Consider the following 23,881-nt stretch of genomic DNA (forward strand, 5'->3'; position numbering starts at 1 on the left):
TGCAAGATCAAGTTCTTACTGAATTGTTTGGCTGTAACCACATAATAAGGATTGTTCCCACCAAAGCATTTTTTCTCCAGCTGTGAGGACTTAATTATACATGATCTGCTGTCCTGCCCTTCTCTTTGCCCTGACATTGCTCTAAATATGTTTGGCAGACACACTGGTGGAGCTTGCTTTTACGCTTTCTTGAAAAAAAATTTTTTTTAGAAAAAAATACAAATAAAAATCTATAGTTGTTTGATTGCCTTTGCTGATAGTCCCCTGGTTCTTTTATGCTCTTCCACAGATCTGTTGGAAACGGAGGGGGCTGTGTCGTCACCCATGCTCCCCAGGAAAGAGCGCCCCCCCCTGGACAGCAACCTGAATGAGGACGATCGCTTGCTGCCCAAGGACAAGGACAAGACGCGTGGCTTTCTCAGCCTCATCAAGAAAAAGAAAAAGAGTGCGCCAACTCCTCCCACACGCAGCTCCTCTTTTAAAGGAGACTGCCTCTCTGACAGGAGGTGCGTTACTCAAGATCCTCGAGACAGTGACATCTTTAACAACGGGGCATCATTGGGCATTAATGACGCCATACATGGCCTCCACAGTACGAATAATAATGGAGCAGCAGGTATAACTAATGGGGCTCCTACCTACCCAGTACCTTCTTGCCCTAGAAAGAAGTTACCTCTTGTAGTGACTAGCCCAGGTGGAAAGGGAGCAACAACTCCACCTAGTGAGGAGGAACCCTTTTCTAACTCTAGGTTTTTCTGGTCCATGCCCACTGGCTCAGATGGCACAGAATGTAAGTCTGTCACACTGCCGCGAGATCTGAGCCATCGCCGCTTCGACACAGGCACCGTCGGGGGCAAGCCAGCTCTGCCACGAAAGCAGCAGAAAGGAGAGAATGCGCCACGGATGGGCACCCTGACTCCCCCACCACGCCTGAATACATCTCCAGATATTTCATCCACCTTCTTAGGCAGAGATAATGATCTCAGTCCTGGTTCCAGTCCCAAGGCTTTGACACCTAAGGTGGTGAAGAGACCCAGTGTGTCAGGGCCAGAAAGCTCCAAGACCAGCGCTCTGCATGCCGAGCTTCTGAAGCCCAATGTGTTCCCTCCTATGGGAGCAGCTGGAGAAGAATGCAGGGCTCGCAGAAACAAGCACACGGAGTTCTCCTCCAGCAGGGATCGAGTAAAAATACAGAAACCCAAGCCAGCCCCACCTCCACCACCCACTAATGCAAAAACGGGCAAGGTCTCCCGCAGCCCCACTCAAGAGCTCCCCTCCCCGACTGCTTCAGAAATCAAAGCTAAGTGCCTCCCTTCCATCTCAGATCCCCACCACACAGCCACTCCCAGTGACCAAGCCCGCTTACCCCTGAGTGAGGCCTCCAAGAAGCTGCCCTTGGGCTCCACCTCTAAACCTCAACCGTTAAAGACCTCCGCCTCTTCTACTTCAGTAACCAGCTCCCCCTCCAGCCAGAGCCTTGGAGGTTTGTCTTCTCCCCTCACCTCCCCCAACGATCCAAATTCACCTACTGCATTCACCCCTCTAGCGAAAACCCGATCCTCCCTCCGCAAGACTGCACCCCGCCAGGCCTCCGAGCGCACTCCAAACTCAGCCGTGACACGCGAAATGGTGCTGGAGGGCACCGAGCTGCTCCGCGCCGCCATTTCCCGCAACTCCGAGCAAACGGGTAGCCACAGCGCCGTGCTGGAGGCCGGCAAGAACCTGTCAAAGTACTGCGTGAGCTATGTTGACTCCATTCAGCAGATGAGGAACAAGTTTGCCTTTCGCGAGGCCATCAACAAGCTTGAGAGCAGCTTGCGAGAGCTTCAGATCTGCCCCAATGCCACGGGGGGCTCGAGTGCACAGCAGGACTTCAGCAAGCTGCTGTCCTCCGTCAAAGAGATCAGTGACATTGTTCAGAGGTAGCGCCTAGAATATGACACTATCAGACATAAAAATGATAACATTTTATGTTACACTACCCTTCCCCCCCCCCTCTCCATGCATGTGGGCCAACTGTTACCCAGGCCCAGCTCATGCTGGAGAGCAGCAGAGGTGGAGGTTCACACATACTCTAGTATGTTCTGAAACACTTAAGCATGTGGTTACTCCGGACTGAATCAAAGAAAGCTTTATGTAGATGCCATCAGACAGTCTGTAACATTGAAAAGCCTTAACTATGAATAAACACTGTCATTTGGCCTTCACATGAGGCGAGGGGCCAAATCTTTCATCAACGTAACCTTTCATGGTTGATTTTTCTTTTTGAAATGATCATGTCTTATGTTTTTGGTTTCTTCCCTTTATCACTGACTCGAGTATTAAAAGAAAAGACCTGTGATAATTGTTTCCATCACTGTTAGTGTTTCATTTTTTTAAATCATTAATGCTGACAACAGTGAACAAAAACAAAAATGCTTAACCTCATCTTGTAGTTTGCCTTTGTAACACAAATGCCATTTTTAAATGTAAGCGTTAAGGAACTTTTCTCACAGTGTTTGTAAGACTCTGTGTTTTGTCCCACATGCCCCTACATTTTCTTGTTTTTTTTAATGCCATCAATGTCTGGTTGTGTGCTGAGTGATGGAATTGTGTCAGTGTTTTTGTATGAATGCTCTTCTGCAGTATTTGCAACCACGTGCCATAATGTTATAATGGGAGCGAGCAAATGAGGCAGGATGAGCCTCTAGCCTTCACAGTTCTGCTTTTCTGCACACTTGGGTAACAATTAGTGCCTTAAACACTTACCGGCAGAGCTGTTCTTACTCTTGACACTTTACAAGTGCAGAAACATGCTTTTATCAAGTGGTTGAGAATGGCTGTTTTTAGGCGTGTTTCTTGGATTTCCATGTCTGCCATACCAAAAAAAAAAACAACCTTTGTTTCCAGTCTATACTGGGAGAGGGACCAGGGTTCTCAGTGGATCTGTTGATTTGCATTGTCCTTAGACTGGACTTCTTTTTACTAAACAAGTTTGATTCAACTTTCACTACATGTCATAAAAGCCATCAGTAGCAGACTGGCCCCGCAGCAGCACGCCGTCTGATCTGTTAGGAGGGGGTAACAGACTGAAACAGCGTTTCCGACTCTGACGGGCCTTCCTCGCATGTTCGAATGGTCTGAATGCTGTTTTGAGGCCTTTTCACCCCAGAGGAAAAAAAATCCTGGGGGAAACACTGGACTAAAATGTTTATGGAGCTATCACTTGCTGTGCTACAAAATGATGTGAGGAGGTGACCAATACGGACTGAAAGAACTCGTCAGATTTCACTTTCACCACGTTCTTTCCTCACTTGCATCTCTCGCACAGTGTCAGTATTTGTGTTGTCGTGTCATCCCCGTGTGCCCCGTCTGACTGCGATGCCTGAGGACAAAAATCAACTGCTAGTTGCCTTGACTTCAACATGGTACTGTCAGTGTTGGCTTCTTTAAAAAAAAAAAAAAGACGAAAAACTTCCTGTACCAACCATACCACTACTCGAATTTTGTGTCCAAGCCTCCTCGCCAATTTTGTACACAAACTTTCACTTGTAAATGTCGCCCCCCCCCCCCCTTTCTCCCCTCTACCCTTGGTGCAATTTTCGTTGCAATAAAAAACAAAGCAGTTGTGCTACTTGAAATACATTTTGTGTACGGCTTATTTGGTCATTTTGGCTGTGAAGTGAAAGAAATGATCTTTCAGAAACCATTTGACTTTTCTCTCCCACCTAAAATGGTTAGAGTATGATAACATCTAGGTAGAGCTTTTTCTTCTCACTGCAAAATTTCAGACAGTGTCTTGTGCTAACACGATACCTCCAGCACAAACTGGAACGGTGTGATGCTCTTCGCTTGTAGTAGACAGGATATTAAAAGTGCTCTTCTCATTTGCCGCCACAGATTTTTTTAAAAAAAGGACACAGCAACAGGTTATGTATAATTTATTTTTTTTCCTGTCTAGAGTATTTTTTTCATTAAAATCAAAATGTCAACATTTTAAAATCATATACACGCAAGAGAACGCATTTAAATGTTAGCACAGCTCCTTAAAAATTTATACATATGTACGTTTCTTTTTGTACTTAGACAAAAGCAGGAAGTGGTCACTCAAACTGCAGAACAGGTGGGGGACACAGGAAAAAAAAAATAAAATAAAAGGAAGACCCGGCCGGCCCACTTCCCACGATAACAAAGCAATCCCCCACTCCCCAAAAGAGTTAAGACAGCGATGCAGCCCCTCCCATACAGAGGAGCGACGAAGGGGTGGAAAAAGAAAACAGAATATAAACAGAGTGCCCCACTCTCCGCTCCGTTACAGATATAAGAATCAAGGCAGACATAAATAGTTTGCGCATCATCTCAATCCGCTTCCTCACCCCTCAACCACTCGGCAGGTTCAGTAGTGTGCAGACGGGGTGATGGGGGAGGGTGTCTAGTTATCTGTCCTTTACATACATTTATTAATAGAAACTATGTTACAGAATTTTTCCCAAGCATGAATTACAGGCAACCCACTAGCACACCAACTGTACAGAAATTGGCAGAGCGACCAAATAAATTTCTAAATTCAAAGTACAGTAGCGAGGTCATCACCAGTAGTTAAGAAGCAATATATACAGCTGTCCAATCGGGGAAACACTATGGTACAAATATTCGTACTTGAAAAAGGAGACAGATTTTTTTTCTTTTGTCATGTTTCGGGGGGCACACTGCTTGGTGTCGCTTTATAGGAGGCAGAAGAAATGGGCTCTTTAGTGCGGCTTTGTTGATTATACAGGAGGGACGAGTATATTTTTCCACTTAAACAGTCGGGACTTTGCTCCTAATACTTGGCCATTTAAGATACTGTGACCGTGCCGACTACCTCAAGTACTTCAGTTATTTGTTTCAGTAAAATGTGACAATGAATCTAAAAGAGCTGATTTATTGAATCGAATTGAATTCAGAGAGCAGTGTGAAGAGCAAGTGCAGCAAAACAAAGATTCCAGAGTAATAACATTAATAATAAGGCAACAAACAATGACAAAGAAAATGCTGGTAAAGACAATCTTGTTATACGTGACGTGAGGGAGAGTTTGGGTGTGAAATGGGAGATAAAGAAGAAGAGCTGGTGCAAAATAAAAAAATTCTTTGTGTGACAAAAACAAACAAAAAAGTCACAGGGTGGCTGTTGTTGTTAAAGTGTCATTTTAGCTCAGTCTATACAAACACAGACAAGCTGGAAAACACCCAATATTCCATGTAATAACTCAGTGGAGAGGCCCGGGGAATAATCCACAAAGAATTTCTGGGTAATTCCTAGTTTTCTAGACCCCCCCCCTCCCCCTCCTTCTTTCTGAGAATATCAGCATTGCCACATCTGGCAAAGGACTGTGCCAAAGCAGAGAAAGCAGAATTTAAAAGACACAGGCAGGTTTGAATCGAGACCGCTGGAAAAAGCTCCCTCAACTACACATTCCTGGACACGTGCTTAAGAGCGTCTACCCGTGTGGCTGCTTGATACATGACTTCATCACCATTGCGTTCTGCTCCCAAGCAAATAAGCACGAGTGAGATATCACATTTGCGTGTGCTGATAAAATACAGGAAATGTAACCCATGCAGGGGAGGCGGACTCTGGGAATATAATTTAGTTCCAACTGATTGGTGGTGGATGAAACTTAACGCAGTGTTTACATTTCGCATATAGCTATAAAATCCAACATAAAAAAAACAGTCTTGCTTTATCATTATCGTATGAACATTACATCTATCTAAAGTGTCAGTGACCTGTGTAATGTGTGGTGGATTCTATGATACTATGATGGAGGGAACTAGGCTGAATGGTGTGAGAGGTTTGTGGGGGGGTGGAAGAAGAAGAGTTATCGGATGACAATACACTGATCGAGATTAAAGAGGAGGAGGAAGAGGAGGAGGAGAAGGGGGAGATGTAGTCCACAAAGCCCAGCTCAGCCTGGCCCAAGTCGATATTCACCCCCCTCTGTTCCTTCCCTCCGCAGCCCTGCTCTCACGCAGCACCTGGTGCAGTGGGATGGGGTGTGAATGCACGGAGGTGGTGGATGGAATGGAGGGGATTGGCAGGACAGGAAAGGGGGTGGGGGGTGGGACAGACAGACAGTGGGAGAAATGGGGCAAAGGGGCTTTTTGCTTGGTCATTAGCAGCCGCAGCCTTCCCTCTGGGGCTGTGGTTCGTTTGTTATCCGGCCGCCCTGAGGGGCCGAGGGCTTATGCTGAACCCCCGACTCGGCAGCATTCAGGTCCAGGCTGCCATCTTGGATATTCTGGTAGATCTTCTTAGCAGCTTCCAGGAAGGCGTCCTCAACGTTTTCACCTCTGAACAGACAGGGCATACACACAAATGTGAGCTACACAGAAGACGGCTGATCGGATCTTGTTCTGCAGGAACTGGAAAGCTGAAGTTGTGCAGACTTACGTTTTTGCGCTGGCTTCCAAGAACAACAAACCTGTTCAACATAAAACAGACACAATGACTGAGTCACTAAAACACAGCGCCAAGTGTGCATACCTCAAATACCAAGTCATCATTCACCCCCTCTTTTAATTAATATTGCTCCATTTCTCCTAGAATTTACTGTCCCACCAAAGTAAACTGAAAGATGTTAATCTTGGCTTTGCCGCCCCCCCCCCCCCCTTTTTTTTTTTTTTTTTTAAATAGAGTTCAAATCAAAACCATCTTAGAGACAGATCACAGAAAACTCATTTTAGTGTCAATATTTGTGGACATTTTGTTAAGAATCCCGTGAATATTATCCTGTTGAAAGTTATTCTTAGACAGATGTAAATGGCTAAAATTGCCTCCCACTGAAACCTTTTTCCACCTTAACCTCCCAGCATGCACCGGTTGACGTCTCGCTCACCGTTCTCCTCGGCAAACTGCTTCGCTTCCTCATACGTAACATCCCTCTGGGCCTCCAAGTCGGCTTTATTTCCTATGAGAATGATCACCTAATGATAAACACAAGGGAAGAGAGTGTGAGACGATCCCCTGGACACTTTGTCTGGGAGAAATTTGCTGTCTAATCCTTTGAGAGATAATAAAGCCAAGGGCAATCCAGGAAGACTCCACTACGTTGCTGAGCTAATTTTAAGATATTGATTGAGAGAACGTGTGCTCAACAGGATCCTTAGCAACTGCGATGTAATTAGAGATTTACTGAACTTCTTTCTAAAAGAGTGACAAAATGACTAAACCAAAACTGCTGTACACCACCTTTTACATGCCAATTTCTTTTGCTTTTACTGCAGAATTGTTCAGCACTAGGGCTAATACCGGCAATATTAGGCAATGATAAGAAAATGAAATATCGCGATAGAATATGGCTAAAATGCGCATGCGCAGTGCCTTTGTTTTCATACACACGTGGGAGGGAAAAGCGGATCGTTGAATGAAACAGCTGAACCACAATTGGTTTTTAAAAATGCTGCAACTTCAGTGGTTATGAACTAGTTTGGGTTTCGTCCGTCAGATACACACCAAAGCACAATTTTTGGTGGAGCATGCTAGCGGGCCGTCGTTATTACCGTGTTTTTCGGAAAACAAGGCACACTTAAAACCAATCCTTTGATTTTCTGAAAAATCGGCAGTGCCCCTTATAATCCGGTGCACCTTATGTATGAATTCTGGTTGTGCTTACTGACCTCGAACCAATTTTATGTGGTACACGGCGCTCAACAATCTGTCAAAAAATGTTTTAGTACGACTTTCGTAAGCTACTAAGCCGCACCGCTTGATGGATTGTCGGAGCATTAAGGCTATCGTAGGCAGGAGCCTCGCCGAGTGATACGTACGGTGCTTCAACATAATATTACCGTACTGTGTGTATATAACTTTAAGTGAAAATACATTGATGGGGTTTTTTTTGCACTAATAAAGTTGTGGAGTTGTAAAGTATTTTGTCTCGCGTCAATTATATCGTCTAAAACCAAGGCAGGCAGATGTTGGGAGTTGGGGCAGATGCTGTGACAACACCAACAGTGCCACCACTTTGTGCTAAAGTATTTAAAATTGGCAAACAGCAGTTCTATTTCACAGCTCAGCGTAGTTTTGGCTTTTGCTTTTGGAAGATGTACAGTCATCACTGCCCACAGTGCTATGTGCACTGAACACTCATTTGTGATTTGACGCTCTCCTCTCTGGTATGCATGCAAACAAGATCAGAAACCACCTGTCAGTGGAGTCAGATCTGCCCGTTTCACAACATTAACACAAGTTTAGAAGAATCCTCATCTTTACAGCTCAGATGAAACACATTTAACCTATTAGACTGATCAAAATTATTCTAATCTGTTATAAATATATTAAGGATAGCTGTATATACTGTTTAGGGACATGAAAACAAATTATTTGATTTCTTTCCCTCAACCTGAGGCACATTCTGTTTCATAGTAAAGGCCTCAGGTTTATCTCCAGTCTTTTTAGTGTTTAGAAGTGGGGTCACTTCCCAGGATACATCACCATGGTAACTTATGCTGAAGTTTATATTAGATAAGAGATCAACTTGTACAGAAATCAGCACCTGCTCACCAATCAGTCCTCTGAAAAAAAAAAATACATTATAATTCCTAGAAGATCCGGTGGATCTTTGTAAGAAAGTGAGTTTTTGGGTTGTTTTTTTCTTAGGGACCGTCTAAAGATTTTGTCTCTTTGTGACAAGCATCAAAATAAATAAAAAAATAATAAAAAATGGATGGCTGCAAGCAATGTTACACATGCAAGAAACTCTTAATTTTTTTTTTTTTTAAACATGTATTAGTATAGCAATATCACCCCTAACCCTTCAACTTGTTGATTGCATATAAAATTAATTATGAATAATAATTATTATTGATTTATAGGATTTTATTTCTTCTTTACTTGCCATCTTCTTTCACACTGGCTCTAAAAGAGCCTAGTCACACTGAATTTAATTATAAATACTGTCAGATGTTCCGATGAGTTAAAGATGGGGGATTACTCAAACGTATGTAACTAAAACATTTTGGGGGGCAATTTCCATGCTGGCTTTAAATAAGTTATGTAGCACACTGTCACTAACTGCAGTGCTGTATGGCACTTTAATACTCCTATTCATACTGTATTCTTTCACACACTGGCTGCAGAAGCTCTGCTCAGAACATTGAGCATCATGTGTTTAACTTCTTCAGATTTATCTAACATTACAGTTTGCTCTCTGTTAGTAAAATAATTCAGCTATGATACCAGTAAACCTCTGTGTTTGTGACTGATCACATGCTGCCAACACTGCCTCTATGTTTGTGTTCACAACTAAACTAGGTAAAAGTCTATGTTGACTTTAAGTTGATAACCACCTTTGTGTAAATGTTTAGCAGGATTAATAATATTGGTGTAGCTTGATGGATTCACTTCATAGTAAAAGTCCCAGATTTAACAACTTCAAAGTGTTCAGATTCTGTTAAAGTGGACTGTGCCAGAAAGAAACCAAAAACTTAATACTGTTCATATTAGCTTAGTAAAGTTTACTTGTACTCGTCATTAAAATGAGCAGTGGATAACACAGCTCCATACAAAGCCTGTGTATAGTTGTGACTGGATATACAGAAACATCCCTTTTTGCTTTCTGCCATCTAAAATGTGAACAGGAAGTGTCATGTTGCACAAACACACTTCCCTGATGGAACACAGACCTCTGAGAGTGAGAGCAGGAAGGTTTAGAGCTAATCATATTTACCAAGAAAAACCTATTTAAGAAATGGACAGGGCTGAGTGGCTCCAAAAAGACTAACAGGGGGGTGACAAAGGGATAAACAGCATAGCGACAACTTAAAGCAATTAAAAGAAGAGAAATCAATGCAGAAAGAGAGTGCAGAGACGAGGCTGTGGAGACACGTGTGCAGCTTAAGACAATCATTAATTTCAGTGCGTGTACTCACAGTATTGGGGTTGGTGAGGTTTCTGGCATCAGTCAGCCAGCTGCTGAGATGGTTGTACGTGCTTCTCCTGTTTGACATCAGAGGGACAGAGGTTACTATGACGACAAGCAAAGACATAACATCCTGCCATCTCTGAGGATGGATTTGAAAAGAGGCAGCAGCTGCCATATAATACAGGCAACAATAACCATGGAGGAAATCATCTGGGAGTTATGGATACATCTGGAAGTGATACTGCTTTCTCCAGATCATAAGTATAAACTTTATTTATATCAACAGCTTCCTGTGCCTGACGATGCAGCTACCAACTCCAATGCCACATTATCCAAGTTACAGCCTCATTTCCATTTTCCAATAAATGAACCAGTCCTCAAAATTTTATTTTGAGCCATCAAGTTAACAAATTCAGACGCTCTGAAGTCTGCTCACAAGATTTCAGGCAGGTTACGAGACAGACAATTCTGCATTGGTTTCTTGACCTCCAGAGACCCGAGCTCTTGTTCCTGGTACATTTTTAATTTCTCCTAGATAGTGGTTAACACATTTGTCTTGCATGCAAAAGATTTGGGCACAAATGTAGCCCAGCGGTGACAAGCTACTCCATGTGGATAAATAGGTGGGTTGCATCAGAAAGGGCATCCGGCGTAAATTTAGATATCTGTGCCAAATCAAATATGTGAATCCATCCACTAGTGGTGAGCCTTTGGGAAATAAGTGAGCAGCTCAGGGTAACTCAGTCAAAGTAACTCTTTTTGGCTGTGATTAGTTGGACTGATAAGTATATAAACTAAACTTTGCCTTCAAAAGGGAAGTGATCACTTTGTTACAGAGTAATTACAAAGAAAAACATGTCTTCATATGGTAAATGGACTGGTTCTGATATAGCAGTTTTTGACTGAGCACTCAGAGCACATTATACAACGCTCCTAATTCACCCATTTACACCTATTCATGTAATAATGAATGCATCCATCTAACCTGGATATTGCACACCAAAGGATATTTGCCTTGCAGCAGTGATCGAACCACCAACCTTCAGATTAGCAGATGACCTGCTCTACCTCCTGAGCTAGAGCCACCCCATGTAGGGACAATGAGTTTATTCAACAGCATAACACAGTGAACTGAACAGTGCTTAAAGTACTGAGCAGAAAAAAGGGGAAAGTGCAGGAAAGCTCAAATATAATGAGTCCCTATGAACACACAGGGTCTCTGGAGGTTAAAAGAAATAATTTGAATGTTACTTATCCAACACAACCTACTGTCTACACTGGTGTGGCCCATGTTAATAACAAATGTATACATAAAAACAGAAGAATGCAAATGAAAGCCACATCTTTTCATTAAAGGATATGGTTATAGTTAGGTGTATAGTCACAGCAACCATAGATGACAAAGAAAACACTGCGTTGGCACTCATTTAGCCCTAGAGGCCATACTGGAGGTGGTTGCAGTTTGGACAGACATTCCACATGTTCAGCTGTGTTTGCTTGGCATACCACTGATACCATCTAACAGTTTGGGTAAGAAGGTCAGTCGCATGCAGTAACACAAACTATTTGTATTTGTTCAGGAGTAGGTGTGCTGGGCTGAACGGTGCGGTTATCAAATGTTCATGCTTTCCTTTAACTTCCTCTTTCTGCACAATGCACTATATGGCTATTGTGTACACTAGGGCTGCACGATTTTGCATAAAATGAGAATCACGATTTTTTTGCTTAGAATTGAGATCACGATTCTCTCACGCTTTTCTTTTCCAGTATAAATATTTATTGCGCTTATTAACTGCACATCAACTTCGTAACAGTTGAGACTGAACATAAAAACAATAAACATAAAAACAACAAATGTCTCACATTTTGTTGTTGCCGCAAAATGTACTGCTTGAAATTCCGTCTCCACCGTTGCTCGACGCTGCGTGTATAGAGCAGGTAGTGCAACAATAGAAAAATAGTTGCGGGATGGCACTGTGTAGCGTTTGTTTAGGGTGTTGATGATTTTCCTAAATCCCTCGTTTTGCACAGTGTTGATGGGAGCCATATCTTTGGTCAGGTGATAAGTGATAGCCTCCGTAATTTCTTTGTGCCTGCGGGAGTTCGACGTGTATAGGGAAGCGCTGTATAAGGATCCCGTTGTTGATGTTTGGGTGGTTGACCGGGACGGATTTTCTCCTGTCACTTTCTTGTCATCCCTGACGTGCTCTCCGTTGTTTTTTCCCTGCCAATTTTAGCAGCCAGCTCCTGTATTACGTGGTATAAGGCTCCGCTCTTGTCATTTGTTGAGCAGGAAGAGTGAGCGCTTGTTTTCATGCAGATTACGTCCCGGATCAAAATGCGGTACAATCGTCGTCGTCTCTCGTTTTTTTTTTTTGTTTTTTTTTTTTAAATCGTTGTCATTTGGAAATGAGATCGCACATAAGTATGAATTGAGATCGCGATTTTCTAATGATTAATCGTGCAGCTCTAGTGTACACTGTCAAAGTTTCTGTGTTAAGCGGTGACCATGACTGCATCAATACATAACAAGCACGCTCTACCTGGTGATGTCGTAGACCATAAGCGCCCCTGCGGCCCCGCGGTAGTAGGAGCGGGTGACGGCCCTGAAGCGCTCTTGTCCTGCTGTGTCCCAGATCTGGAGCTTGATCTTCTGCCCACTTACTTCGATTATCCTCGTACCAAACTCCACGCCAATAGTATGAGGGCAGTCAGCCATGACTGGGGAGAATAAGTATGTCAATGAATTCTACTGTTGCCCTTACTAATGTTTTTGTATTTCAAGTCTTTCTTCTGTCATCCGTTTTGTGAACTTTAACAAAACACGTGCCTAGTTTGAACTTAAAATTACGTAGTAACAAACATTATTCAATATGTATAGGTCACACATAGCCAACTTGTTCCTACTGTACGGCAGCAGCAGTTGCATCAATAATTAATCGCAGTCTTTAAAGTCATCACTTTGTCTAAACTGCAAACACTCTTGATGTATCAATTTGTTTGAAACTGCCACTGAAACCCTCTTCTACATCACTCCAGTGTGTGTATGCATGTGTGCACTGGTGTATGGGTGCAGGCAGGATGCGATTGTGGACAAGTGAATGAGTAACACAGCATCTGGCTTGTTAATAGTAGCACTAAACAACTGAGCTGAATGGTAATGGGAGGCTGCAGCTGGCTCATACACAGAAGAAGAGACTCTCACTGTTGAGCTCACACTCCACATCTATGCTGCTGACTTCCGCTGGTGTATAAAAGAAATCCAAAGAGATTTAGCCACTCCAGTTAAACCTGGCAAATCTCACATGCACTGGGGCACACGCAGAGATGAAAAGGAGTCAAAAGAAGAAAAAAAAAAAAAAAGCAGGGCAGCACTTACATTTCTTTTCTGTGAACTGGTGAAGCAAACATGACTTCCCTACCCCCATGTCCCCTGTGGAGAGAAACTCAGGTCAACCAAGGAAATAACAGAAGAACAACAGTTCTCTATTCAAGCCTGAAGTGTTGCCCCCATGCATGATGCAGCAGACCCTCAGTGACAGTCAGCAACTACACTTAAAATTTCATGTGGACTTAATGAGAGAGACAGGCGGGGATAGATGAGTGTATGTGGTCCTGCAGATTTTGACAATAAATGTTTTTTATTGTCGAAAAACATTTTCTCACTAATGGTACATCTATATTATGCTTTGATTAAGTCTGAAGTACTTTTGCACTTCAAAATACCCCCAATAAATTTGCTGTGAACAATATCATACACCTAAGTCATATAAAACTTACTAAAAATACTTCTTAATTTCCAGCTGCGCGTCATGTAGCTGGAGTTGAGTGTTTTAACCGATGCATGAAACTATACATTTTTAGACATAAGTTGTAACAGCCGCCGTTTTCTTTGTGAGTATTTATTACACAGCGTGTAAGCCTGTTCTAACGTTTGCGTCTAAGGTTTATTTTTTAGCACCTGACGGCTCTTTTTTTACTTCTCATCTGTAAATAATCTGCTCTTTCACGTGATTCAGTTTATTTTGAAAAGTCTCAACAGGATCTTGAGCTTTATTGTGAAAGGTGTATGTGGAACATAAACAAGCGGACACGCAATGCTGTTACCGTCGTTATTGCTAACCACAACGCATAAAAACAGGCACTTGTCCATCCGTAGTGTGGTTATATAAAATACAAGAGAAAGAGAGAACTTTAAGAAATTAATATAGCCACTACAGTGACCATCAAAACGATGAAAAATATTGACGTAAACAGTTTATTTTGCGACACCACAAAACAAACGATAGCGTAAAATGAAACGATAGATGTTTTTATATCGTCATCCGATATATATCGTTATATCGAACAGCCCTATGCCAGAACACCCCCTTGTTAGAAGTACTCAGTTATGTTACCTTCAAAAATGGACTAATATGACATACGCTGGACCCACTCAAAGCCACCATGTAATGGAAGTACAATAAATGTGCAGTTTGTGAGAAGTGCCATCAATATTAGTCACTAGAGAGCCTCCAAACTGCTGGCAATTGGTACTGATCACTTACCGATAATGATGTATTTGAAAATGTAGGAGTAGTTGTACGGTGCGGTGGCCATTGTGGCTCTGAAAGAGGAAAAACAGAAGAACAGTTTAGCCACTTAAACCTTTAACAGAGAAAAGCAACTTTTCCTTAAGAGGGGTCAATACATGTAGATTATAATCATTTGACTTTTACAGTCAGTTTCCCTGAACACTTCCACTAATCTTCCACTCAGATCGCAAGAGGTTTACTAATCTGGTAAGGTTTTGACTCCATATAAATAAACTGCACATGATGCAATGAATAAGAAAAGACAAAGACAATTAAGCATGGACAGCTCTTTCTCACACCTTCTGCACTTTATGCAAAAACAACACGATGTGTGGATATAAATAAAACAACAAGTCCTGTAGTAACAGTAATGGAGCCGCTTACTGTTTAATGACTGTGTTACAGGTGTGATTACTGATCTCCAGTAAAAGCTGTACAAATTCCAGCGAGTAGTTACAGGATTAGCATAGTCCTGAAGTGAAGGTTCAGACAGCTGAGAAGGCTGATTACATTCATGACCAAAAGGACTAACTACACAAAAGCTTCAAGAACACAAATAAATTTAACTCATCAGCAATTGAACATGGATTTTTTTTCAATGTTGTTTTTTGTTTCTAATATGAAGGGAAAAACCTGCCAAACACAATTTTGGCGCCAAGCATAAAAGTAAATTTACCAGAACTGTGATTTACATTAAATTGGTTTAGGTTCATTCAAAATACTTTAAATAATAAATGCTATAAATAATGCTTTGAATAAATTGTGTTTATCAAATGGACAAACATAACATGAAAATCCCTATACTTTAATTGTACATAAAGCAACCAGAGGGTACATTTCCATGCATGAACTATCCAACAATACTTTTTACTAGATGGAGGGATATTAAACTAGCAGGTGATATGATTCAAATACTTTGCAAAAGTCTTGTACCACTGCTCATTTCCTTTATATTAACTTTTCAAGGAAGTTTCCAGTGTTATTTTTTTTATTTTTTTTAAGTAGTGTTAAGCAGTAGTTCTGCAGGCTTTCTGAAGGTCTTTTAAAGTTTTTCTTTGGACACTTGCTGCCGAGGCCTGGTCATGTTTGAGGCTTCATTATAGCCAGTGGTGCTGGTGATCTTGCCCAAATTGACAGAATTATGAATGCAGAAAAGTACTGTCACATTTAATAAATAAATAAATAAATAAATAAATAAATAATACGGTCTGCGCCAGTCTACAACACCCTTACTACAGAAAATCACAAATATACTTCAGAGTACTCATATCTACGACAACCTTTGAAGGGTGAGACCAGAGAGGTGATGGATCTTTTTTAACAGTGTTAGAGCTTTTCAGTTATTAGAAAGACTTTCAAGAAGGAATCCCATTACCTTCCTGTCTCAATCTCACTTCTGAGAAGGCTCTTTCAGACTTTCACTCCTTTCCATTAATCTGACAACATCACACACGCACACACCTCTTAGCAGAAATGATGCAGAGAACTAAAGGTGTGGTCGTTTGATTCCACAGTTGCTGCTGACAGTGCTCATTTCCAACAGCGCAAAAGACCTGCTGCATGGGAGGCATAGCACTGAAGCAACTGCGGATGCTTCAGTGTTCACAATCAAACCAGAATTACAACAATTATATTACAACTAGGTCCATTAATAGGCATTGTTAGGATCTATAAATACCAAATACTGATAACAGTAATTACCGCTTATCAACACTACTCACCATATTGTGGTAAAATAAAGAAATACCAGCAGCTGGTAGTAGTAAGAAGGTATGAGGGTGTCAGTCTGTAATTATTATTTTTTTTAAACAATCAATTTTGGTATAAAATTCCTTTAACACTAAGGCTTAGGGCTGAACGATATATCGCATTTGCGATAATATCGCGACATGATCAAGTGCAATTTTCTAACCGCAAAGGCTGCGATTATACTGCGATTATATTATACAATTCATGGGCTGCATCCTCCTGAGGCCGCATTTGTAGACCGATTACGTCACAGCGACGCGCCGAAGGCTGTCCAAATTACTACCATATCCCAGAATTCATAGCGCGGCCCAGCCAAACTCCAGTTTCCAGCAATGGCGGCCGCTACTAAGTTTTAAAATTACTCATACTAATCTTTCTGGGTCACAAAATAAACTTTTAACATATTTTCAGGCGAGAAAGTAGTTGTGTAAACATCAAATATCTGCTCGGTTTATCAAGATATCTCATATTTGCAAAAGTGCTTCGACGTTTTCAGAGGCGTCTGCTACCCACCAGCTCGACAGCTAGCCGGGAGCTCGAGGGTTACTGATGCGGCCGAGAACGGCACAACTCCCGGCACATCATTTTCAGATCACCGCGGAGTTTCGCTGCTCGGGTTAAACGTAATATATAAGTCACTTAGACAACCTAAAAATGTTATTGTTGGGCTTTTTTCAGTGTTTTGTTTGTTCGTGAGTAAATCGGTTTGGCTGAGATTAAAGTTATTAGATTAGATAAAATAAAACTTTATTAATCCCCCGGGTGGGTTCCTCCTTGGTTTTCACACAGCTGACTAAACGTCAAACAGAAAACTTATTAAACAGAAGTATGAGACAGTCGAGAATTTACACCAGTGTCTGGTTATATTTTAGATAGCAAGAAGCAGACGGCCGAGTTTATTAAACTCCACCGAGACAGCGGTGACGCTAATCAGAACTAGCCTTCTGATTAGCTAATCAGAAGGCTAGACCGTCCAATTTCACGCCTTTAAACTTTAAAGGCGTGTTTGTGTGTGTGTTTATACAATTGCTATTATGTTTGCACTTTATGTGTAATGTTACTGACTGCAGAGATCAGTAAGATGTGTGTATTTTTTATTTATTAGTTTTATTTATTTAATATTATTTTTTAATTGAATGACTGTCTAGTAGTTCACAGATGTCGAAAAACTGAGTGTGGTAAAGCCACTGATTTTTTTTATGTATATTTCTGCAATCTGCACATTGTACTGACTTTCATTTTAATGTTTACACCAGGGTTCCTTGTCAGCACTTTATGCTCAGATGTTTGTAAGCTAAAAATAAACTATTGTGTATGTTCAAATATACTGTTGTGATTGAAGAAGTTAAATAAAAATGTCAGTCATCAATTCATGCATCACCTCATGTCATCATAACAGAGGTCTGTCTTCCAGGAAAGAACAGTTTAAAATTAATGTAATATAGTATTGGCCATACTATATGATGTATTGCTTGTCTTTGTTTAATAATACAGAAGACAAAGACCTTAAAAAATAATCGCATATCGCATCGCAATCGCAATATTGGGGCAAAAAAATCGCAATTAGATTATTTTCCATAATCGTTCAGCCCTACTAAGGCTAGGCAAGAAAAGAGAAAAAACCAACAACCTTGCCACGCTATTTTTTTTTTTTTTCTTTTCACCAGATTATATTCATGATTATTGATATCAACCACAATATAAATGAAATCACTGTTTTTCAAGCTTAATTTTAATTAATTTAGATGTAAACACTTTTTTTGTCAAAACTTCAACAAATTCACTGTAGAATGTTATACGGGTGTCTGTGTTTATGAATAATATTAAACAAACAAAAAAGGCACGAGAGTATACAGTGGGGCAAAAAAGTATTTAGTCAGCCACCGATTGTGCAAGTTCCCCCACCTAAAATGATGACAGAGGTCAGTAATTTGCACCAGAGGTACACTTCAACTGTGAGAGACAGAATGTGAAAAACAAATCCATGAATCCACATGGTAGGATTTGTAAAGAATTTATTCGTAAATCAGGGTGGAAAATAAGTATTTGGTCAATAACAAAAATACAACTGAATACTTTGTAACATAACCTTTGTTGGCAATAACAGAGGTCAAACGTTTACTATAGGTCTTTACCAGGTTTGCACACACAGTAGCTGGTATTTTGGCCCATTCCTCCATGCAGATCTTCTCGAGAGCAGTGATGTTTTGGGGCTGTTGCCGAGCAACACGGACTTTCAACTCCCGCCACAGATTTTCTATGGGGTTGAGGTCTGGAGACTGGCTAGGCCACTCCAGGACTTTCAAATGCTTCTTACGGAGCCACTCCTTTGTTGCCCGGGCGGTGTGTTTTGGATCATTGTCATGTTGGAAGACCCAGCCTCGTTTAATCTTCAAAGTTCTCACTGATGGAAGGAGGTTTTGGCTCAAAATCTCACGATACATGGCCCCATTCATTCTGTCCTTAACACGGATCAGTCGTCCTGTCCCCTTGGCAGAAAAACAGCCCCATAGCATGATGTTTCCACCCCCATGCTTCACAGTAGGTATGGTGTTCTTGGGATGCAACTCAGTATTCTCCTTCCTCCAAACACGACGAGTTGAGTTTATACCAAAAAGTTCTACTTTGGTTTCATCTGACCACATGACATTCTCCCAATCCTCTGCTGTATCATCCATGTGCTCTCTGGCAAACTTCAGACGGGCCTGGACATGCACTGGCTTCAGCAGCGGAACACGTCTGGCACTGCGGGATTTGATTCCCTGCCGTTGTAGTGTGTTACTGATGGTGACCTTTGTTACTTTGGTCCCAGCTCTCTGCAGGTCATTCACCAGGTCCCCCCGTGTGGTTCTGGGATCTTTGCTCACCGTTCTCATGATCATTTTGACCCCACGGGATGAGATCTTGCGTGGAGCCCCAGATCGTGGGAGATTATCAGTGGTCTTGTATGTCTTCCATTTTCTGATGATTGCTCCCACAGTTGATTTTTTCACACCAAGCTGCTTGCCTATTGTAGATTCACTCTTCCCAGTCTGGTGCAGGTCTACAATACTTTTCCTGGTGTCCTTCGAAAGCTCTTTGGTCTTGGCCATGGCGGAGTTTGGAGTCTGACTGTTTGAGGCTGTGGACAGGTGTCTTTTATACAGATGATGAGTTCAAACAGGTGCCATTCATACAGGTAACGAGTGGGGGACAGAAAAGCGTCTTACAGAAGACGTTACAGGTCTGTGAGAGCCAGAGATTTTCCTTGTTTGAGGTGACCAAATACTTATTTTCCACCCTAATTTACGAATAAATTCTTTACAAATCCTACCATGTGAATTCATGGATTTTTTTTTTCACATTCTGTCTCTCACAGTTGAAGTGTACCTCTGGTGCAAATTACTGACCTCTGTCATCATTTTAGGTGGGGGAACTTGCACAATCGGTGGCTGACTAAATACTTTTTTGCCCCACTGTAGTACTGCCTCTGAGGGGCAGCAAGACTCGTACATGGATCAGATGTGCGACTTGACCACAAATGTGATGTGGTCACCAAGCTGTGTCTCTACGCTCTGTGTGTGGTTGGCAAAGCGAGAACTGTTTATGCCCAGGGAGTTGGTGACAAGGGTCAATTACTTGAATCAGTTGGTTACATCTGAAAATTTCAACTGTGCTTACTGGCATCATGACTTTTACAACACAGGTTGGTTGTTGCATCAGTGATGTCTGCGTTACTCTGTATTTTGTCGTAAGGCGTGGTATAGGAGAAAGTTTTGGGACTGTCGTCTTGTGCTGTGCAGGTAAATGGTCAACTGTGCACGTGGCAAAACGATACTTGCCTTTGTAAAAACATGTTTTTGACACATTTTCCAGTGTATGCTACTTTTCTTTCTTGTCAAACTTTAAAAAGCCAAAAATAAATAGCCAACCTCCACACCACTGAACTCTTTGGACCCTCAAATATACATCCTATCCTATATCATATCCTCATCTTTTGGGCCTTGGGCCAAGTCTGTCAGGTTGTTATGTTCTATAACGCTATTACTCAAGTTTGAACATTTTGTGTTGTCATTTTGTCTCATCTCATTTACAAACCTAATGTACTGTTGTGTACTTCTCATATGCTATTTGCATGAACCTAACGTGATGCGGCTGTTCCAACCACACAACTGGCTCAGCGCAGTGATATTCTCATTCTCACCTTTCGTGTTATCTGTCAAAACATGGATGGAATGAATTCTATACTGATCTCGTATTTCTATGAAGGAAAATTATTTTGTGATAGTTACCTTAATTACTGCTGCACAGTATTAAATCGAGATGCTGCTGTACACGATTGACTGCTGTAGGAGTAGTAAATAATTCAGACTTAATCAAAAGAATAATCATTCAGCAGACAAATGATTTCTCTGTAACTTGCAAAGATAATCTGCCTTAAACCAGTGTCATTCTCACATGAAGTTCAAAGGAAACTATACTGCAGTCAGAGCAGTTCCTAGAAACCGAAATCACAGTGCCCGAGCACAACACAATGCTGGTTTTACGCACGTACTTCTACATCTGCAGATTGGTGACCAAATTTGATTGGTCAGCTTAATTTAAACTCAATCGTTAGAAATGCATGTAGCAAGAGAAAAAGTGGAAATAGAAAAAGCAAATAAATGGAAAAATACAGACAGCAAAAGAAGAAAAAAGTGCAAGAAACAGAATAAAAAAAAATTGAGTACATGGTTGAAATAAAGACATAAGACGCTGCAGGCTACTTAACTGAGGTTGAATCAGATAAAGATATCAATTAAACTTTAGCTTTTATAACAGTAAAAACAATGTTGGGTCACAAACCCTCATGTTTACACATACTCATATTGACTCGAGCTTTGACTGAGGAAAAAAACTAGAAATGTGACAACTGAAAACAAGACAGAAATATAGGTGTACAAAGACAAATTAAAACTAGACAGCTAACAATGTAGTAGTTGTATTTTTCTTAATTAATAAGAGCAAAAGTTCCTGAGTGTTATATTTTCAAGAGATGTAAACAACTCTTAGCGCTAGCAGTGCCTTTGTGACTGTGTTTCTGTGGGTGGTCCAAGAAAAGATTTGGCACAGTCTTCTGCAACTTGACCTGTGCTTTAGTGTTTAATCACACCACCAACAAGCAGCTAACTACAGCAAAAAAAAATAATATATATAAAAAAAATGTATGCATAAACTTCCTATTTATAAATGCCCGTATTCTATCCAGGTACCAGACTTGGGGTTGCTCCATAGAAGTAATAAATTACACAGTACCTTTTCATTCGCTCACTATTCACATAAGTGAAGAACCTTTGTAATGAAATTAACAATATAACTGTAACTGTAAAGTGATTACTGAATTTAGTACAATAACACATTATGTTACTACATTACCAAAAACGTAATCTGTAATCACTGGTGGATACCTACATTATTTCTACATTGTGGTGCATTATCAAGTCTGAAATCATCGTGAAAAATCACAAACACAGTAGACACAATGTATGTTTACATTTCATTAATCCCTACAGTGTGATTCATGTGGGTAAAGACAAAACATAACATTGCACTTATGCTCCACACCATGATTTAGTATAGGACCTTGAAGCTGTCACACCTCACTACCATCCTTTTAACTCCCAACATATTGTTTCACACACTCTTTTTCTAGGCTCTCTGCTGTCACATGACCCTCATGTGGTCTCTCTAGCTCCAAAGTGATGGCCTGTTGATTTTGCACAATCCCCAGAAAGAGCAAAAGTAAAATGTGACTTGGCTGTGACATTCGACTTCATTTTACACCCTTTTTTCCTCCCACCGCTACACATGGCATAGAAATAAACCCCATGAGTATCAGTCAAGGAGAAGGCGAGTCAAGACCATGTGACCAGACTGCAGCCTCAGCACTTCTCCTTTCCTGAAGCTTTCTCTAGAGAAACAGGGACACTGCCTTTCTTCCTCTCAACAGACATTCCTCATAGAGGCAAAGAGATGATGTGATTTCAGGAAATCATGACACATATAGTCACACTGTCTCCGTGATGTTCAGACCCACCACTCAAATCACGTGACTAAAAAGAACGTGATACCCCATAGCTATTATATACACTCTTGAAGGACGCTACCGCGATACAAAAATGAGTGACGTGTTTACATGCTTACAGTAAAACAAAAAACTAAATATTAAGTAACGCGGTAATAATTTAAGATAATGTCCACTAACACACAGTGCACTAACACCAGAAACAGAAATGATGCAGCACTTTAAATGTCGACGAAGGCAAAGCTATCTAAATTTCGACCATACAAAAGTTACCATCGTTAACTCAATGACCAATTTTATTTATTTATTTATTTATTTATTTTAAATCGTGTATGCCTGCTCTTTGGAAAAAGGACACCCAAATAAGAAGCTAATACACTACCGGCTAAGGGATTAGCATTGCAGTACAGGAAAAAAAATCGCTTTGTTACAGTTATTCCTACACAAAAACAAGGAATTAGACGGGCCAGTCAAATCCATCGTCAAACCCGACTTGGATATCGGAGGTTGACCCTTCAATATGGAACCCTAACGAAATGCCTGTTTCTTACCGACGGCGACTAGCTTAACGTTAGCTTGACAACCGGCAAAAATGACAGCGTCGCTATGACTAAATCTCTGCGATTAGATTCCATGCGTGAAAAAAAAGAGTGCTGCTACGAAGCGGAAATGGATATAAAACCTGATACTGACTTGAACAGACATTTAGATGGCAAATTCAGATAAATATACGGCCTTAAATTGGATGTTTTGACAAACAAGTTTGCGTTAGCTAGTCACTTGCTAGCTGACAGAGACGGATAACAACAAATCCCATAAATCAAAGCACATAAGCCACCTGCCCTCATCGCCACACAAACAGCTGATTTAAATGCATTATTGAGTAAAAACAGGTTCAGAAACGCAACCTGGCCTGAGCCCAATTTCATGAAAAATGCCTCAATACACTAAACTAACGAAAGCTAGCGACAGTTTTAGCAGGCTAGTTTGTCAGCTAATGGCAAACACGTAACGCGTTATCTTGTTATTTCAAGAAAACCAAGCCCTTTGTCGTAAACAGTAGCATTTTTTCCATAACCGTTTAATATGTGATGCCTCACAATATTGGACTTAGAACCCAACCTTGCATTAGTCATCTGTTAGCTACCATCGTTAGCTTTCCACCTAGCTGACTCCTGGAAAACACAAGAAAGCTTAACACTTCCAAGGGTTTCTTCGTTTAAATATCAGTTTCTCTACATTTATTACACATTACACGGGCGTCTATGAGTGCAATCAAATACCCCCCTTCTTCTGTCCTTACCAGATATTAAGTCTTTTGCGCTTTGAGCTGTTCACAGGAGGTATGCAGGTTATCCTGGCTCAAGTATGATCTGTCTATCCAAGATGGCTGCTCACGGCACAGGGTTTCCTCTGCTCTATACAATGGGCTTCTGGGACAAAGAGCCTCGTATGCGGCGATTTGCAACTTATGCACTGCCTCCTCGAAGGTAATCACCTTCACAGGTGTATTCTTGCAAAGGTTACTACTCTCGTAAACTGCTTAACAGGGAGCAATCGTCATGTCACACTATGAAATAATCACTTTGGTGAAATCATGAGCCACTATAAGAGGGAAAGTTCAAAATTTT

General features: G+C 41.2%; 2 protein-coding genes across 4 annotated transcripts in view; one reads left to right on the forward strand and one right to left on the reverse strand.

Annotated features, from left to right (window-relative positions):
- The window catches only part of abl1 (abl oncogene 1, non-receptor tyrosine kinase), a 33,670-nt gene extending 30,101 nt beyond the window's left edge, over window positions 1–3,569 (forward strand). For all 3 annotated transcript variants that reach the window (XM_085359785.1, XM_085359786.1, XM_085359787.1), the window contains one exon: window positions 290–3,569. In XM_085359785.1, coding sequence (XP_085215911.1) covers window positions 290–1,926 — 1,637 coding nt within the window. In that variant the 3' untranslated portion in view covers window positions 1,927–3,569. The remainder of the gene's footprint in view (window positions 1–289) is intronic.
- Window positions 3,570–3,913: 344 nt separating this feature from the next.
- On the reverse strand, window positions 3,914–23,630 carry rab14l (RAB14, member RAS oncogene family, like). Its single transcript, XM_085359789.1, has 8 exons — window positions 23,554–23,630; window positions 14,432–14,490; window positions 13,264–13,317; window positions 12,428–12,605; window positions 9,892–9,958; window positions 6,858–6,945; window positions 6,413–6,443; window positions 3,914–6,312 (listed from the first exon to the last, which is right to left on the reverse strand). The coding sequence occupies exons 2-8, from the start codon at window positions 14,481–14,483 to the stop codon at window positions 6,135–6,137; spliced, it is 648 nt and encodes a 215-aa protein (XP_085215915.1). The 5' UTR covers window positions 14,484–14,490; window positions 23,554–23,630; the 3' UTR covers window positions 3,914–6,134.
- Between the last annotated feature and the right edge of the window lie 251 nt (window positions 23,631–23,881).

Source organism: Diplotaxodon limnothrissa, linkage group LG7, assembly GCF_057381915.1.
Source record: "Diplotaxodon limnothrissa isolate DT_005_m linkage group LG7, D_limnothrissa_male_GT1.1, whole genome shotgun sequence".
Classification (NCBI taxonomy): domain Eukaryota; kingdom Metazoa; phylum Chordata; class Actinopteri; order Cichliformes; family Cichlidae; genus Diplotaxodon; species Diplotaxodon limnothrissa.